Source organism: Ostrea edulis, chromosome 1 (assembly GCF_947568905.1).
Source record: "Ostrea edulis chromosome 1, xbOstEdul1.1, whole genome shotgun sequence".
NCBI classification, from domain to species: Eukaryota; Metazoa; Mollusca; class Bivalvia; order Ostreida; family Ostreidae; genus Ostrea; species Ostrea edulis.
In genome coordinates, this window is record NC_079164.1 from 83,500,599 (window position 1) to 83,520,320 (window position 19,722).

The 19,722-nt window shown below is 35.8% G+C and overlaps 1 protein-coding gene across 1 annotated transcript; it reads left to right on the forward strand.

The window, feature by feature from the left end:
- The first annotated feature begins 1,354 nt into the window (after window positions 1-1,354).
- LOC125669875 (uncharacterized) lies at window positions 1,355-4,050 on the forward strand. Its single transcript, XM_048904744.2, has 2 exons — window positions 1,355-1,440; window positions 2,261-4,050. Exons 1-2 carry the CDS (start codon window positions 1,355-1,357, stop codon window positions 2,595-2,597), a joined length of 423 nt encoding a protein of 140 aa, XP_048760701.2. The 3' UTR covers window positions 2,598-4,050.
- Window positions 4,051-19,722: the final 15,672 nt, after the last annotated feature.

Genomic DNA, 19,722 nt, shown 5'->3' on the forward strand with positions numbered 1-19,722 from the left:
GTACATATGATTAACTCCACTGTAATGCAAAAGATACCACGGGACGGTATGATTATATGTGTGTAGATGGATGCATGTGTGTGTATACATGTATATAATATAATGCACACATTTTACATGTAAATTATTTTGGAAAACATTTTAGGTGTACCAGATGTTGATGAGGCTCATGGGCAATCAGAAAAGCAAGGAGGTAACATACATATCTTTAAAAGCTACATTGCACTTGTATGATATTGAATAATTTATCTCATTAACAATGATACTGTATACAGTTTCCATTTAAATTATGTTTAATTCTATAAATATTGCTAGGAGTATCAAATATGGTTAGAAATTACCTGGTGAATTACTGAATTATTAACATTTCTTTTCCAGGGACATCAGAACTTGTACCACTATTCCGGGGAAATGTCTGTTGTGGATGTCTTACTAATATTATGATTTTTATTTTCTCCCAAATGTGTATGCTTTTCCCTTTGTAACAGGAAGAGAGAAAATGCAATGGATCAGACTGGTACTCGATCCCGGGCCCCCTGAATCACTTGCCCGGTGCCTCACCAACTGAACCATTTGGTCACTGGGTATCAAACCTAGTTGACTGCTACACTTTCATTATGTTTATAACGTAATCCTAATCCCTTGTATGTTGCTAATTGTCTGATGTGAGGATCTGTGGATTCAAATCCCACCACTACTTCTGAATATGATCCAGAGTAGTGAAGATTATAGGAAGATCCCTGTTGTCTTGCTAACACATACATGTAACCATGATAATGCCTTTGAGGCTTTGACAAATTAAATCCGAATTACTTTTCACTCAATGAATGAAATGGTATTGCTTCCCAAATGTTTTAGCATTGACCTATATTAATTGAAAAAATATCATATTCTTGTTCAGTTTCCTTTTTCCCTATTATGCTTTGTATGTTGTCCTGGTCTAACTAATTTCCTCCTACTATACATATTTCCTCCAATATGCCCTTATGTGTTGCTAACTTTCTTGAATGTAGATCTGTGGGTTCGAGTCCCACCACGGCTTATCTAAATCTGAAGTAGTGTATTGTGGAAAATCTCCATAAACTTTTTAACCAATGACTTCCTGCATTCCTTCTTAATATTGGGAATTGTGGCTATTTAATGTTGCTAAAACATTTTTTGTTGTCTCGTTTGATTTTCTGTATTTGATATTCGAATGAATATATAAGTAATTCACTATTATTTAAATCAATCTTAATTTATTTTTCATAGAATGTAACTTGGAAAAATACTAATAATATTGCCTTGCAGGTTAAGATGACAACAACATTGATTTTGAATATTAAAAGTGTAGAATATTTCTGTTAGAGCAAAAATGGTGTCACGAGGCTGTGCTCCTTCTAATCGACCAGAATTCACTGGAGAAGAATGCAGTAGGAAATTTCGATCCCTGAAAATGAGGTTAGCGTGAATATTTAAGTAACTAGAAAATTGAGAGGACTTCATATTGCATTTTTAAAACACTACTCAGCATTAATCACTGTTTCTTTAGTTCTCTGTTATCTAGTTATGTCTCCCTCCTTTCAGGGGGAGACATTGTTTTTTTTACTATCGGTCGGTCTGTCTGTAACTTCGGTCTGTCTGTCACAAATTCTAGTGAACTCTTCTTATCCAATATGGTTTATAAGATAAATTTGAAACTTTGTAGATTGCTTCATTGCCAAGTGTAGATGTGCATATTGTTGACATGTGAGGATCCAATTATTTTCCTAAAATTATTATGGAAGATGTGAAAAAGCTTTTGTACAGTCTCCTACATGGCTTATCTGATAGCCTTGAAATTTTGTACAATACTTCATTATCATTTAATGATGTTCACGTTGTTTTTACTCAGGGATCTAATAATTTCCTACAATTTACAGTGGATCAAGGAGGAGTGTCAATAGCTTTTTTCATGTACAAGTGTATGTTTCACTTTCCTACTTGTACTTCAGCATTTATAACAATCATTATTTTTGTATCATATAGAAAAATGGCATTGGTCATGTTGATGTTAAATCTTTTCTCCATCTTTTTCCTTGATGCACAAGTGCAGTTCATAATGTCTATATTCCTGCTCAAACTTTATCCTCCATACCATGCAATACATTGAAGGGAGGAAAGTGTAATTTGGAGCACTTTCAATATGGGGAGCTGGGGAGACATTTGTTTTAAACAAAAACAAATTAAATTTGTATAAAGAATTGTTCTGTTGTCTAGAGAAGTTATGGTTTTATATTAGGTATAAAATTATCATGGAGAGAAATTCTAAGACTGGCAACAGTCGCCAGTCTTGGCAGTACTTCAGTCAAATGGAGAATCTTCTTCTTGGTGACCCTGCAGTACAACCAGTGGCTGCAGCCTCCAGCTTACCAACAACATCAGCACCAACTCCAACTCCATCCTCTCCTAAGAAAAGGAAAACCAACAGTTCGAGAGAACCCAAATGGGTAGGAAGTTTCAGGGCAGAGCTTCGGGCTATGCACGAGGAGAGGATGGAGTTGGAGAAGTCGAAGCTAAGTCTGGAGGAGAGGAGGGTCCAGGCTTTGGAACGTCTGGCCAATGCCTCAGACCAATAGGTAATTAAAATATACCCCATGTAAATGTAATCAGTTGTAGCTTAATAAAACACTACCTGTCACTAAGATATATATAACAGTTATACCTTAGTCTTGTCAATTATATATGGATACCCTTACCAAAATATACATGTAAGCCCTCTGGCACACAGTTGCAGCGCATTTGCAGCAAGTTTGCCGCAACTAGTTGCAGCGCATTTGCCACAAGTATACTTTTCGTATGCAAATTTTTCCTCTGGCACACAGTTTGCAGCACAGTCTTGCTGCATACTTCTGGTGCACAGTTTGCCGAATTTTTGCGGCACACTTCTGGCACTGTCTGCTCGAAATTAATTTAAGGTGTCCTATATAAACTGTAGTTACAAAAACACAATAACAATTCAATTAATATAATTTCAAGAACAATGACATAGCAAGTAATCTTTAACATACCAGTATTCAAAAATACAAACTAAAAAAAATGATTCAAGAACAGAAATGACCAGGTTGGTGTAAAATATGTAATCTATCATAGGAACAGCAATAGAAAACATACTGGAAAATGACAAATTTAATAAATGTAGAATTTTTCCAAGAAAACACCAGAAGCATTTTTAAAATGTCACATGTATATATCTTCAATGTTTTTATAACATCTATAATGTACAGTTCTGAAAAATGTTAAGTAAAACCTGTAAGACGAGTTCGTTACACATAGTACATGTACCATGCTTAAAAAAAAATGACGAAGTTCAACTTCATCATGCACATGTAAATTTTTCAAAGAATGCCTGCCTGATCACTTCCAAAAAGAAACATGCACATTTGCAATGCTTCCATAACAGTTGTACAAGGTTTGAAGGAGATCAAATAAATGCTGTAAGAGGAGTTGATAACAAAAATAGGTACCGTCTACGTGTATTCAGGAATGCTTAAAACAAATACAAAGTTCAACTAAACATAAATTTTTTGAAAACTGTCAGATTATTTTCAAGAAGACATTCGTACATCTTTAAATCAATGTGTTCACAACAACTGTACAAAGTTTGAGGAATGTCAAGTTAGAGGTGTACAAGGAGTAGATCACCCAAAATATGTACTCTCTATTGAAGAAATGCTTAAAAATGACTAAGTTCAACTACATGTAAAAAAAAAAAAAAAAAAAAAAATGTCTAATCACTTTTCAAAAAGACACATGCACATCTTCAATATGTCTATATAACAACTGTACAAAGTTTGAGGAATGTCAAGTTAGAGGTGTACAAGGAGTAGATCACCCAAAATATGTACTCTCTATTGAAGAAATGCTTAAAAATGACTAAGTTCAACTACATGTATAAAAAAAAAAAAAAAAAAAAAAAAAAAAAAAAAAAAATGTCTAATCACTTTTCAAAAAGACACATGCACATCTTCAATATGTCTATATAACAACTGTACAAAGTTTGAGGAATGTCAAGTTAGAGGTGCAACAGGATTTGATTACACAAAATAGGTACCGTCTATTCAAGAAATGCTTTAAAAAATGACTAAATTCAACTACATGTAAATAACTACACTTAGTTTGCAGAGCATCTAATTGATGTTGTGAACCATAGGCATACAGCCAAATTTGATTAAATAACATTTGTACAAACTTCAATACTATATAATAATGCTTTAATATTAAATTTGATAGTTTGTTCACTAATACTTCTCCCGTGAAGATAGTGAAAGAAATTATTCTACATATTGACCCCATCCTGACTCCAGGGTCATTATTTGATCATTAATGTAATCTATGATTCTTTAGGAAAATTTCAAAATCTTCCAACCCTATAAATATATGCCTCCCTTTGCAAGGGGGTCTGATCCATGAAATTAACATTCTTGAAAGCACTTCATCCAATAATGCTTTGAGCCAAGTGTAATTGAAATTGGTTCTGTGATTCTTAATAAACACTAGGCCCATGGGCCACATCACTCACCTGAGTCAACTTGGTCCATATCAGAAGACTTTCCATATATATTTGCATGTAAAACCGTAGTCCCTATTATGGCCCCAACCTACCCCTGGAGGCCATGATTTTTGCAAACTTGAATCTACACTATGTCAGAAAGCTTTCATGTAAATGTGAACTTCTTTGGCCCAATGGTTCTTGAGAAAAAGATTTTTCCTATATATTTGTATGTAAAATTTTGATCCCCTATTGTGGCCCCATCCAACTCCCGGGGGCCATGATATTAACAATTTAGAATCTGCACTACCTAATAAAGCTTGTAGATAAATTTCATCTTTTCTGGCCCAGTGGTTCTTGAGAAGATTTTTTAATGACCCTACTCTATTTTTACCTTTTCTTGATTACCTCCCCTTGGAAGGTGGCCTGGCCCTTTATTTTAACATTTAGAATTTCCTTTACCTAAGAATGCTTTGTGCCAACTTGGTTGAAATTGGCCCAGTGGTTTTGAGAAGAAGTAAAAAATGTTAAAAGTTTACAGACGGACGGACGCCAGACTACGGGTGATCAGAAAAGCTCACTTGAACTTTCAGCTCAGGTGAGCTAAAAAGGGGTATTTGCAAAATGTTTACAGATGGACCCCATACCAGAACTGATTTTTTTTTTTTTTTTTTTTTTTTTTGCAGGGTGAGGTCTATAAGTTAAGATTGGTCAATGTTCCTGAAACAAACACATTTTAAGCACAAATATATTCCTTAATAGACCATTTATTCATTTATGTTATAGCCAAAATTACTTCCATTAAATACAATTTCAATTTCTTATTGAATGAACTATGAGAATTGTTTCTTATATATACATATTTTATATTTTCAGAATTTAAGAAAAGATTCAGACACCAGGCAGACCATTGTCTCATTAAAGTCCATGTACATACCATTAATAAATTAACATAGAATGCTGATAATAGCACTTGTCTCACTTATAAAGAACCACAAAATGGCATGTTGACAGTTTTTTAAAGCATAAATTCATAATAGAAGGGCCATAATGTCTCTTCGTTTCTCTGCCCCTGAAACTATATCTTGCACATCATTCTCGCTCTGCACACTCACACTTGTATCTTCCATATCAACTTCACTTTCATCCAGACCTTCATGCATTAAAATGAAATTGTTCAACGCACAGCAAGTAATTATGATGCTGGGGATATCCTCTACATTCCTCATGTCAAGAAACTTCAGCTTCCTGAACTTACCCTTGAGAAGACCACAAACGTTCTCTCAATGTCCACTCTTGTGGAGCTGTGAGAATTATTGAATCGTTTCTCCTCAAGGGTAAGGTGACCATTGTCTCTGTAAGGAGTCGGCAAGTTTGTTGACATGGGGTATGCAGAGTCTCCCAACAGATGAAAATTGGCTTGTAAATTCTGCACAACTTCAAAAAGTGGACTATTTCTGTATACCCTGGCATCATGAACTGATCCAGGATATGCGCAAAATACATCTAGAAATTTTAATTGGGAGTCACAAACTCCTTGCAGCTGCATAGCTGGAAAGCCTTTCCTACATATATAGGAATCCCTATGTTCAGAGGGACCACTGATTGGTACATAGGTACCATCAATGGCACCCACCACATTAGGGAACCCAGCCCTCTGAGAAAATTTCTCTGATATTTCTTTTAACTTTTCTTCTGTTGTTGGCCATGAAATAAGGTTTTGCAAAAAAATGTGATCCTTAAACATGTTGCTAAATTGACTCAACAGAAAATGTAAAGTTCCTTTGCTGATACCAAAGCGGTACACCTCGGAAGGTCTCCATATTGCCAAGATACCATATGCAGGCAAGGGTCCTTTTCTCCAAGGAGACACTTTTCATTGACCCAAATTTGGGCCCAATGAAATCAATAAGTTCCTGTAATTACAAAGAATAAAGTATAATCTCTTTGGTTTAAGCAATAGGACTGTTACAATATGTTACAGGTTTTAAAAAAATGGACAGGAAATTTGCTCTTCAAGAAAAAGCCATTTATAAAAAGCATAAATGCAATGCTAAACTTAAAGATAAAAAAAAATGGAAGCAGTTGAGTTGTTTTCTCTATTAAACTAATATATATATATAATACATGTACATGTGACAGAATTCACAAGAAATACATGTAACATTACTTGACAATCACATACACATTTGTGAAATAGGAATTGTTAGCAAGACAATGAGGATATCCCTATAGTACTCACTACTTTAGATAATAAGGTAATATATATAAGTAGTGGTGGGATTTGAACCCACATATCCTAAGACAGTTAGCAATACACAAAGGGATTTGAATTAAGATATTGGGATAGGAAAATAAAGATGTGGTTGGAAATATATAGGATGCAAATTCTACTATTTAAAGATACACAAGTGTGTAAACATAATTCCATGCATTACATTATCTACATGAAAACACAACTGTACATCTTGTAGACTTGCACAAAGAGTAAATTCCATGAACTACTTGGAACTGTGATTTACTGCATGCAGTAGCTATTAAAGATTTACATTGTAAAGAAGTAGGTACAGTTTCTATAGTCATCTGGCCCAAAATATTGATTATTTCACTTGGAGCTCAAATCCTGACATTCAATTAAGGAATAGTTTAGTAAACCCAAAGTTCACTCAGTTTGATCAGCAAAATGATTTGTGTCATATGACGAGAGCTTGAAGTTGGCATAAAATTGCAAAAATACTATTTTCAATGAAAATATCCACAAATTCATATGGTTTTCCTTTTAGAAAACATACAGCGCATGCGTCGAGCAAATTCATATTGAAGCATGTTTTTCATCTCAAAATAATACACAATATATATCATTTTCATTTTGCTCGACAAATGCGCACATCTTTTCCTGAGCAATAATTTGTATGACATTTGACAGTTTTCAGGCTTATTTTGAGAAAAAGGCGGGAAATGTCTTATTCATGATGTCATAATGCTATCCATTTAGGACTATCATTCTGATTTTGTAGACATGGTATACCTGGCATTTATTTTACTTTCTTAAAACGCTGATTAAGGTTAATTCCAGACACATTTTATAGAGAGAAATTTTTTGGGCCTTTTTATGTATACAACCGTACCTTGTTCTTACTGAACTCACCTGTCCCTTGGACTAAAGCCTCAAAATGGGTTTATTATTCAGATTCTTATAGCAGATAGTTGAAATATCTGACATTTAAGATTGACATAACATCGTACAATAATACAATAAAGGATTTGGGATAGGAAATAGGAAAGTGTAAGTAAAATTATGAACATATAGGACTGCCTTCTTCCTTACCATAATGATAAAATTCATAAAAATATATACGTTTAGTTTATTGGGTAAATGCTCTAGGTTTTTTAACCTTGAGCATAATAAAATTCATTTCTTTGCTTTAACACAAAATATTTCATCTGCAGATACAAAAGTAATCATACTTGTATAACGAATTCTTATAGAGCTACAAATGCATTAGCTTAAATATTAAGTTAAATCTTGTGTTGTATGTAAATTCATTTTTAACCCCCCAAAATATATTTTAAAGGTCATGGAGTTACTTGACCTTGATGATACTAGTTTGTAGGTCCTATCATCCTCTTTATCATTTCTACAGATCCCAGGTCACTATCTGTCCAAGTTCTAAAGCTATACCAGTGTTTATGTTCATGGTTAGACAGTCTGATCAAAGTCAACCTTCACCAATGTTTTTATACTTCACGCAACAATCAAAATATAAAACAGCTACTCAAGGTTTCATTTTAATGGAGTCCCTTAAACTTGATACTGGCTTGTAGGCCCTGTCATTCTATTCTCACTTCCTAAGACCCCAGGACTCTATCATACTTGTCAATATATACAATGTACCTTAATCCCCTTCACAAATCTCTGCACAACTAGATATAATGAGTTATCATGTCCTTGTGTATCTAATAATTTGATGAACAGGTTCCAGAGAACAACTACATACATTTTTTGGCACGGAAAAGAAGCAGATGAATACTGGATGCCTTCATAAGACAATACCAGCACACAAGTGTTTGCCTTTAAATATACTCTCGGTTGTACTTTTGTAACTAGCAAGAAGCTACAATAGTTATTACATAACATACCCTATACTATAATATATTCCTACTGCACATATCTTGAGGTGCATTGAATATTCTGAATGGCAAAGTGCGAAAGCCTGTTCTATTCTTTGTCAGGGCCCAGATTTATCCCATCCAAAAACATTTTTAAGTATTCAAATATCTTTAAAATGATTGAGATTCCAACCCTTAAAGTAAATATATTCTTGTTGCACATTACACTGAGCACAAGAGTTTTGTTCCTGGTTTTTTCCACCCATTTGCCCCTCATGGTGAAAAACAAAATTCAGAAAATTTATTGCACATCTAGAGGACACCATCAATCATTTCTCAAAAGATGAATTGGCTACGGCAGAAAAATGTTTTACTGTGCACATCAATTGAAATAATTGTACCATTAATTCAATTGAAGAGAGCAATAATTCAATTCTTCTGTGCATTAATTGAAGTGATGCACACATCAACTAAATGATTGCTCTCTTCAACTGAGTAGTAGCAATTCAATTGTTGATATCATCAATTTATTTGAAGAGAGGAGCAATTCAATTATATGTGCACCAATTCAGCAGAAAAATCAATGCTATCATGATCAGTTCAATTGATGTGTACAATAATTCAGAGTTGAAGATATCATTATTCATTTGAAGAGACCTTTAATTGAATTGTCATGTGCATCACATGAATTGATGAGATCTTTTTAAAAAAAATAAAGATATCTTCACTTATTTCAGTTTGTTAACTTGGCGCGCCAAAGGTATAATGCACAAAAAGCGGAACAATAATAAGAACCGAGCAAAAACAATAAGTCTCTAAAACTTCATTTGGGAGACTTCAAAAAGGTTACGTTTAAGGAGGTCCGAGTCATCCGGAAATGGCTCCGAAACATTGGGTCACTGTAAGTTGGGACCGTCATTTCTACATAATCAGGAATCCTTCCTGTCTCCTGCTTTGCTGCCCTATCTATTACTGCCATGCTCAGGAAATCCTCACCCATCTGCAGGTAGTCAGTTTGGGAATTACAAGTGTCTCCTTCCAAGAGTTCATCCAATAGAATTTGCTTAATAACAGATCTAAAAGATAGATATTGACATTTAATTTTAATAGATTGCTTTATCCACAATCATGGTGACTGATTAATAGGTGGGGTGGAGGCGCACACTTCTAAGTGATCTACAAAACATCTTCACCAATTAAGTTTCCTACATAATCCCAAGCTGTTGGAGCCATTCTTAGAATCATAGATTTGTTACAGTGTGTAGGGCTCATAAATGTTATATTTGTCTCCTTTGTAGAGAGCGTCAAGTAAGCAGACCCGATTGCAATTGATCCAACTACTAATGTTAGTATTCATGTGTACTGCATATACGGTTTACACTCAATGGATCATCATATATTCAAAATAGACTTTTACATTTTTTTTCACTCTACAAACACCCACAGGTGCTCGAGTATTAATGCATTAATAGTGAACATAGGCCTACATGATTCATATAAATCACAAGTTATTATTATATATGCAGGTGTCCCCCACCTTTATGCATTGTAGTAGTTTGGGATCACCTTGGTAGCTCAGTGGTTAGAGCATCTGATTAGCAATGCAGGGGTCCTGGGTTCAATATCTTTCTAGCCACAAATTTTATCCTCTAATATTACATTTGGTACCAGTGATCACCCCTGGACTTCAAGTGAAAGTCCTGCCAGGGGTGAAACAACTCCGAAGGTACAGGGAGCAATGTTGTAGCTAGGGCTACACGGAACCTGGTCACGTCGTTCTGGGTAGCTCAGTGGTTAAATCGCCTGACTACTAAGTAATGCTGGGGTCCCAGCTCATCTCTCCTAATACTAAGACACGTCATCCAGTATAGTTGATTGTATATTTGATATAAAAGGAAAATTCTGTCCATCCCTTCTTCTTTAGTGTCGTCTATGTGTTATATATCAGAACAGTGAGTAATCTTACTTGGAAATAGTGGATCTCAAGCTGGATCGTTTGTTGAAGGAAGCCATTTCAATGATGAAAGCAGACGATTAAAAGATTTGACAGACAAACCACTGATTTTTAACTATGATTTCTGAAGTGTTACACAGAGACAAAAAGTGGTAAAATTTGTCATTTCTTCATTTCTTTCTATCTTTGTAGCAAATTATCAACAACTGTACCTTCTTTAAAGTCCTTGACCTTTTTCAAACAAAATTAAAGTTAAAACCTATTCAAATGGGACATTCCGGAATAAAGAAGAGCTATTAGCGGGCAGCTTTCGTCAAAAATCAAATGGCAAATTTACTGATCAACACATTGGACGCCATATTGGATTACATAGCGAACTACATCGGGAGCAGGTTCGTGAGCGACCGCGAGCATTTTGGCGAACTCTACCGTTCAGAAGCGAGCGACCGCGAACAATCGCTCTACTGAACAGCCCTCTGTTGGTACCGCTGCATCATGCCTTCGGACTCCATCTTCATCTGAAGGCTAATGTCCGTTCCTTCAAGATAAATCATGGATACAAGGTGGTAAAATGGAACGGGCCCCCTGCTTGCCACACTGGTGTTCAGTCGGTTGTGCCACCCCTCCACGTCGTTGTGTGTCCGGATGGCTGTCATAAAGACACTCCAGTGATGGATCTCAAATATGGGACTACAAATCCATGTTCTGTATATGTAATCCATAACTGGAGCCAATAATTCTGGAGCACGGCCATCCAGACGGCGGAACGCGTCTTCGATGTGCTCTGGCGGGAGGAATGGCAAGGCAAGGAGTTGTCTGACAAAGAAGTAGGTACAGTTTCTACAGTCATCTGGCCCAAAATATTGATGATTTCACTTGGAGCTCAAATCCTGGCATTCAATTAAGGAATAGTTTAGCAAACCCAAAATTCACTCAGTTTGATCAGCAAAATGATTTGTGTCATATGACGAGAGCTTGAAGTTGGCATAAAATTGCAAAAATGCCATTTTCAATGGAAATATCCACAAATTCAGGTGGTTTTCCTTTTAGGAAACATACAGCGCATGCGTCGAGCAAATTCATATTGAAGCATGTTTTTCATCTCAAAATAATACACAATATATATCATTTTCATTTTGCTCGACAAATGTGCACATCTTTTCCTGAGCAATAATTTGTATGACATTTGACAGTTTTCAGGCTTATTTTGAGAAAAAGGCGGGAAATGCCTTATTCATGATGTCATAATGCTATCCATTTAAAACTATAATTCTGATTTTGTTGACATAGTATACCTGGCATTTATTTTACTTTCTTAAAACGCTGATTAAGGTTAATTCCAGACACATTTTATAGAGAGAATTTTTTTGGGCCTTTTTATGTATACAACCGTACCTTGTTCTTTGAAGACCTTGTCCTTCTGGTTGTAAGCTGTATGTAAAAGTATTATACTACTCTTTCCCGACATAATAACAAACACCAAGGGAATCTGCTTCATTCTGTCTCCAGACTTAACAAATCCATGGATGGAAAACAGCTGCTTCCATGGATTGTTAACGCAGCGGAATGTACCGTCCATATACCAGGTCTTTGCTCTTGATAGGAGACGAAGCTGCCTGTCCGTGTAGAATATGAGGTGGCGTTTGTTATCCACCTCTAAATCCCTGCGCAAAAACCCTGGGGCATGGCGCTCCAAAAAATCCAGGCCCAACTGCCAAACAATTCTAAATGGTTAGTCATAAATTCTTTCGAACGATTAACATGTTAATTGAACGAAATTTACAGTTTTCTTGCATCAAGTCATATATATTCATATGAACAATTAAAAACAATTAAACAAAAAGTTTAATTCGCGAATGTTGAACAAAATCATATTGATTTAACGTGTACTCAGTATTCATGATTTCATCAATAGCATATATTAATAAGTACCATTTAATGACTATAAAAAGTATCGACCGAGTTTAAACTCGAGTGATAAGGCATGCTGATATCTTGTATTTTGTTTAGATTGAATTCATACTTCATCTTGTAGGTGAGATGGATCTTGCGGCCGATCCAGTTGACGGATACGGTTGGCCGTTCGAACGAGATATCCTGTGTTCGGTCTGCTGCCAGGTGGAGCTTCTGGATCCGAATGAGTTTTGATAGCAGCGTTTACAATGGATGACGAGAGTTGGCCAAAGACGGTTTCTTTAGCCTTTTGCCTGACCTAAAGTAATAAAAATAATATCGTTATTGTGTGTACAGATTTTGAAATACAAACGAAAAAATATATTTTTAAAATTATTTTTAAACATATTTTATTGAAATAAATCAATAAGGATAGGGAAACAGGGAGAGTCTATATATATATATATATATATCCCTCTCCCAAATACAAAGGTCAAGTACAAAAACAATACATGTATGTGATCGGACTGGATCGAAAATGGAAAAAAAATGAAATAAAATATATTTGAATTGTGTACACGTTGGCCAACAATACATGCAAAATATACCTCAGCTTGGATCTTTACTGCTATGTGTGATCCCTGATTTTCAGGGTGAATATGCTGTTTCTTCCCTGGCTTATACGTCTCGCCGTCCTGAATTACGGTGGCAGGGCAGTTGACTGTCTTGGACCTTTTTGCGCACCGCCACAAGATATGGTCATTTTTTTTCGCTCTAAACATAAAATATTAATTAACGTGACCGAATGATATTTGGAAAAAAAATATTGTTTTTAAATCGTAAATAGATTTAATTAAATATAGGTAATATATTGCCTTTAAAGAATCTCTTGTTGTTTTAAACAAAAACTGGACCAATCTTGGTAAAATGACTTTTGAGTCGTGATAAAGTTTTCATGCATCTGCATCCATGTGATTAAAAAGAAATCTTTTTACAGTAAAATTGTTTCACATGTTCAGCGTTTTAGGGTAATTCTATGACAATAATAATTGATTTCTCAGAAAATCTATTCCGCTTTCACTTCTAATTTAAACTCATTTCTTGATATTTCGTGTACTTTCCTTTAGAAATAATTTTGTGGCCCTTAAAATGGCCTTTGATATTCTGTGTCTTGCAGTCTTTCAAACATTTATTTAAATCAATTGAAAAGCGAATTGAAATCTACTCCGCTTTCATTTCTAATTTGAAACACATTTCTTGATATTCGTATAATTTAAGCCTTTCTTTTCGAAATAATTTTGTGACCCTTAAAAGGGCCTTTGTTATTCTGTATCTTGTAATCTTTATTTACATCGGAGGGCTTTCTTTATCGTCGATAAATAGTACTGCAGGCCGCTCTGATTTAGATGTATCTTGTCATCACCATACTGTCGTGGATACTCGAGCCTGAATTTCACGTAGTCTTCTTTGAAGTAACGTTGTAGGGCTCTGTTTATGACTTTCGCCTTCTTCTGGAATAGAAAACTGGATAGACCAGGACTCTTTGGTGATCGCCTCTTGGAATTATGCTTCCTACCAACACTCGCTCGACACCAGACGCATACAACTGTTCAACCAAATTAATAATTGGTTGAAGGACGTCTTCTTTTCGGGATGAGGCAGTGATGTTGTTGCCGCCAACATGCAGAAAGACTAGCAGGGCAATACTCAATCAAATCATTCCACACGTCTTTGGGAACTCTTGGGGCACGCATCCCACTTTTGTAGAAATAAGCCAATGGTCCTGGCAGACCGTCTCTTGCCGTGTCAAATTCATAGCATCTTCTCACATAGGAAGACCCAAGTACTGCATACCTCTGTCTTGTTGTCATGATTGATACATTCTTCTTTAGGCAGATATATATATATATATATATAGAGAGAGAGAGAGAGAGAGAGAGGACACGAAATTGAAGTAATCTCATGTCTCCTAATTATTTTCTCGTAAATATCACCTTGCGATACTCTATTACTACTTCCAAGTTGTTTTAACAAAGTCATCCCTTAATTGATCAATCTTCTATTACCTGTCTCATAAAATTTCATTTCTAATTGTCACCCCTAAAGAACAATAGTGGCAAGTACCCAAAAAATCTCATAATTCGTCTTTCTTTTATTCATATAAAACAGCTTTAAAACAAACCAAAACAAGTGCCGAATTCACAGTGACTATGTATCGAGACCGAATTCACTTGGTGCCGAGTTAACCAAGTGACGAATTAACCTATTTTTCAAGTCCGAATTAACCAGGTGCCGAGTTGACTTGTACCCGCTTCCTTGTGGAGAAATACAAGTTCAGTTTGCATTTCAACTGCATTTGGTCCATCTTTGATCTATTTTTAAGGAAGAAGTAGGTCAAAGTTTTTCAGAGTTTTTGGGGGTATGTTCCTCTGAATTTAGTCATCACCTCCCTCTCAGAGAAATACATAATCAGTTCATATTTCAACTTAATTGGTGCACCATGGCCTACTTTAGGGCTAAAACTAGATCAAATGGTTTCCTGGACTTTTTATCATCATGATAGATAAAATAGGGGGTAAAGGATATATTTATATCTAGTGATCAGTCATCCAAAAACCTACTTTGATAAACACCACTCTGATTTCACGCACAAGTACTCTGAAGTTGAAATTAAAAAAAAATATGCTAGAGTTTCTCATTGACAATATCTTCGTGGTCTTTGGTGATCAGGTCTTCCCAACAGTCTATTGGAATTCCCATGGGCACGAAATGTGCTCCTTTGTTAGCTGACCTGTTTCTATATTGACATGAAGCAGAACGTATTCAAAAACCTATACGCGAGAAGAAAAATCTCTTGATGTGGCCTTCAATTCGACTTTTGGATATATTGACAACGTTTTGTCTATTAACAATAATAACTTTCATTCATATGTCGATTCGATATATCCCTGTGAGCTCGAAATAAAAGACACCACAGAGTCGTCCACTTCTGCTTCATACTTAGATATTTTATTTTAAAAGTAGACATTAACGGCAAACTAAAATTTCAACAGTATGACAAACGGGATGATTTCAGCTTCTCATATTTATGTAGCAATATTCCATTATCACCTGCATATGGTGTTTATATCTCTCAATTGATTCGATACGCAAGAGCTTGTTCTGCGGATGGTCAGTTTTGAAATCGAGGTAAGCTATTGACAAACAAGTTGATGGTACAGGGTTTTCAACAGTCAGCATTTTGCAAATTCTATGGTCGGTATAACGATCTAGTTCGTCAATACAACCTATCATTGGTTCAAATGCTATCTGACATGTTTCATACCGATTGTTAGGCCGTTCTTGGTACACTGATTTTGATTACGGATAACTCCGTTTACCTGATATGGATATAGGGCTCACGGCGGGTGACCGGTCGACAGGGGATGCTTACTCCTCCTAGGCACCCGATCCCACCTCTGGTGTGTTCAGGGGTCCGTGTTTGCCCGACTATCTGTTTTATATTGCTTATAGGAGATTGATCACTGTTCATCTTCACCTTTCATAGATATTGCACCGACATTTTGTCACAACCTCACTCTCGGGGAAATACATGATCAGGTCAGATGGATTGGTGCACCATGACCCACTTCAAGGCTTTCCTATCCAGAATGTGTGTTGTATGAATTCAGAGTGCACAATATGATTCCATGTTGAATTTCACTGATCGACCGGCGTATTTTGTATTGTTTGTTGAATTTCACTGTTCGACAGGCGTATATTGCACCGTTTACGGTACTCTTGTTATACACCCGTCGTTAGACGGGACGTATTATGTTGTGGCGCAGTTCGTGTGTCTGGTTGGTTGGCTGGCTGTCCGTTCGAGGTCGTGTTTTCTGGACTTCTTTCCGTAACGGATGCATTTACGGCTTTGAAACTTGGTCACAATTTCTCCCTAAGGAAGCGTAAGAGGAGTTTGGATTTCAGCTGGATTCGTGCACCTTTACCAACTTTAGGGCTAGATGACTTTTACAATTTACGACTGACTTTGACATAAGCTTAAAATACGGAAACCTTTTCATGACATATTTGTACATACATGAATAAGCGATGAACCGAGGCAATGTACAGAAATGTTAGTTGTCCAAAGAGTATCGAGTTGTTCCGGTTCCTTTCCATACTCGTACTATTTCTCACAGGCATTTGAGAAGCAGTATACGATATTTGACGGTTGATTATAGCCGATAAATGGACTTTATTTCCAGTTCACCATGACGATGCGAGAGGTAGGACCTTGACATAGTTGCCTCTAATTATCATATTAAATCGAAATTTTCAAGCGATACAGCTGGTAAAACAGAAAACCAAGATGACGACGTGATATACCTTGTGAATATTATGTTTACAGGAAGACAATTTTTGAAATTATAAATATTTAATTAAAACGTCGAGTGTCTGTGCTATTTCTGTTACAGTAAAGTCTATGTGAACTAATATCCCCATATATTGCTCGTGCACCTCCGCTCCCATGGGGATCCGGGTTAAATTAGGTCCTCAGTACCCCTTGCTTGTCGTAGAAGGCGATTAAATAGGGCGGTCCTTTGGATGAGACCGCAAAAACCGAGGCCCCATGTCGCAGCAGGTGTGGTACGAGAATATCCGTCCCTGCTCAAAGGCCATAAGCGCCGAGCATAAGCCTAAATTTCGCAGCCCTTCACTGGCAATGGTCAGTGACGTTTTCTCTCGAGGGACGCTAAACAATATTCAATCAATCAATCCTGCACCCCGGAGCCTTAAGGATGGAACGAAAATTGATCAATGTTAAAGCATCTTCCCTACAACCTCACATCTGTAATAAAGATCAAGGCCTATACCGAAATTGTAAATTGAAAATGATCTCCGGGGTAAACGTACTGCCTCCAGGGCGAAGCCTAACTTGGTGTATATAATGTTTATGTATAAACCATTTTTGAATTGTCTTTTAAAATGTTATTGATAGCATAGATCTTCTTTAATGCTATGCCGTGGGCCTCTTCTTAGTTAAATATTTTAGATGAACTAATTCCAGATCCATCTCCGCTAAGTTCTGTTTTTAATATATTCGATCAGTGCATACTATCTATTCAAGATATATTACTGGATTCAGGTACTCTTCACAGAATTGCTCTGAAAAATATAGTTCCATTCATGATCAGCAGATACATGATTACAACGAATGTATAAAATATCGATGTGTATGTAATACGTGGGAGAAAACAAAATTAAAGTCAAATGTTTTTAAGAAAAATCACTTTTCCACCAGAAATGTATATAAAAAGTGTTCATATTCCTACGCTAGCTGCCTCCTCAGTCTTTTCACGAAATATAGGTCATTCTTCGATTGAAATTTTTTTTCACGATTGATTATACTATTGCAACAATTATATTACTTTGATGAATATTGTTCGTTAATTATCATACAATTTCTTCTGAGAGAGAATGTTAATCATTAATTTACGTGGGGTTTTCCCGTTGTTTAATGACGGAATGCGTATACAACACTCAACACCTGGATTCGAACCACAATTAAAAGGTGAAGGGCACCAGTCTGAAGATATTTGCAATGTATTCAGTATGACATATGTATGTCTATTTATTTTTTAAGGGTTTCTTTGCTGTTAAGGTTATACCATACACAAAATTTTGAGAAAGTGTAGATTACATCAATCCTTCTTGTTTTTGCCATTCTAAAGTTCACATTAATTTGTTACATGGTAAAAATTAGAGTACAATTGTATTTATTCCGAGAGATTTCAATTTTTTCATGTCTTTGCTTTGAATTTCCATACAGATCTAAAAGGAAAAATTTGAGAAGAATGGTGAAATAAGACTGGTTTGATAGGGAAATTTTGTGATAAAAATGATCATTTTTAGCAAAAATTAAGCCTGCACAAAGTATGTGCCCCAATAAGTTGTATTAATAGGTATACGCATTCTCGTGTAGTATTTTTAAAGCTATACTTTTCTGCTGTATTTTAATAAATTTGCTAATCCCCAACTTCCTTGATTTCCTTCTATATCATTCCACAAAAAAGCATAAATATCTTTGTACCGTATTTGACCATCTATCCATTTTTATGCCCCCGAGATCGAAGATAGGGGGGCATATTGTTTTTGTCCTGTCTGTCATTTTGTCATTCTGTCTGAAACTTTAACCTTGCTAATAACTTTTGAACAGTAAGAGATAGAGCTTTGATATTTCACTTGAGTATTCCTTGTGACAAGACCTTTCCGTGGGTACCAACATTTTTGATCCCGTGACCTTGACCTACTTTTTGAAAACTTTAACCTTGCTAATAACTTTTGAACAGTAAGTGATAGAGCTTTGATATTTCACATGAGTATTCCTTGTGACAAGACCTTTCCGTGGGTATCAACATTTTTTTACCCGTGACCTTGACGTTTGACCTACTTTTTGAAAACTTTAACCTTGCAAATACCTTTTGAACAGTAAGTGATAGAGCTTTGATATTTCACATGAGTATTCCTGGTGACAAGACCTTTCCGTGGGTACCAACATTTTTTTACCATTGAACTTGGAATTTGACCTACTTTTTGAAAACTTTAACCTTGCTAATAAATTTTGAACAGTAAGAGATAGAGCTTTGATATTTCACATGAGTATTCCTTGTTACAAGATCTTTCCGTTGGTATTGAACCTTTTGACCTTGACATTTGACCTACTTTAATTTTTTTTTTACATTGGTCATAATTTCTAAATGGTAAATATTAGAGCTTTCATATTGTACATGAGCATTTGTTTTGACAAAATATTTCTACTAGTACCAAGATATTTGCCCTTGTGACCTTGGCCATCTTCGGAATTGGCCATTATCGGGGACATTTGTGTTTCACAAACACATCTTGTTTCTTATGTCTTGCAAGCACCGGTGTGTGCGCTGTTTGCTAGTGACAAAAGACTGGTGACGGTATTTGTTACGGACATGAAGGACTATACACCAGTTTCATAACAAGTGCGCTTAGTGCAATCTTTTCTTAGAGATCAGCTGAGCATAGTGAAAATTCAAGTAAATTTAAAGTCGAATATCATGGATATGGGGTAACCCATATCTATTCTTGTTTATGTCAGTATTGAAAAAAATCATCGGAGACAGGCCAGACTGATGGCTTTCATAACGTACTAGGATTACTTTTCAATATTTACGTCCAATACTCGTGTTTATTATAAATGAAGACCGAATACGTACTTCATATTAGATAGAATGGATAGATATAA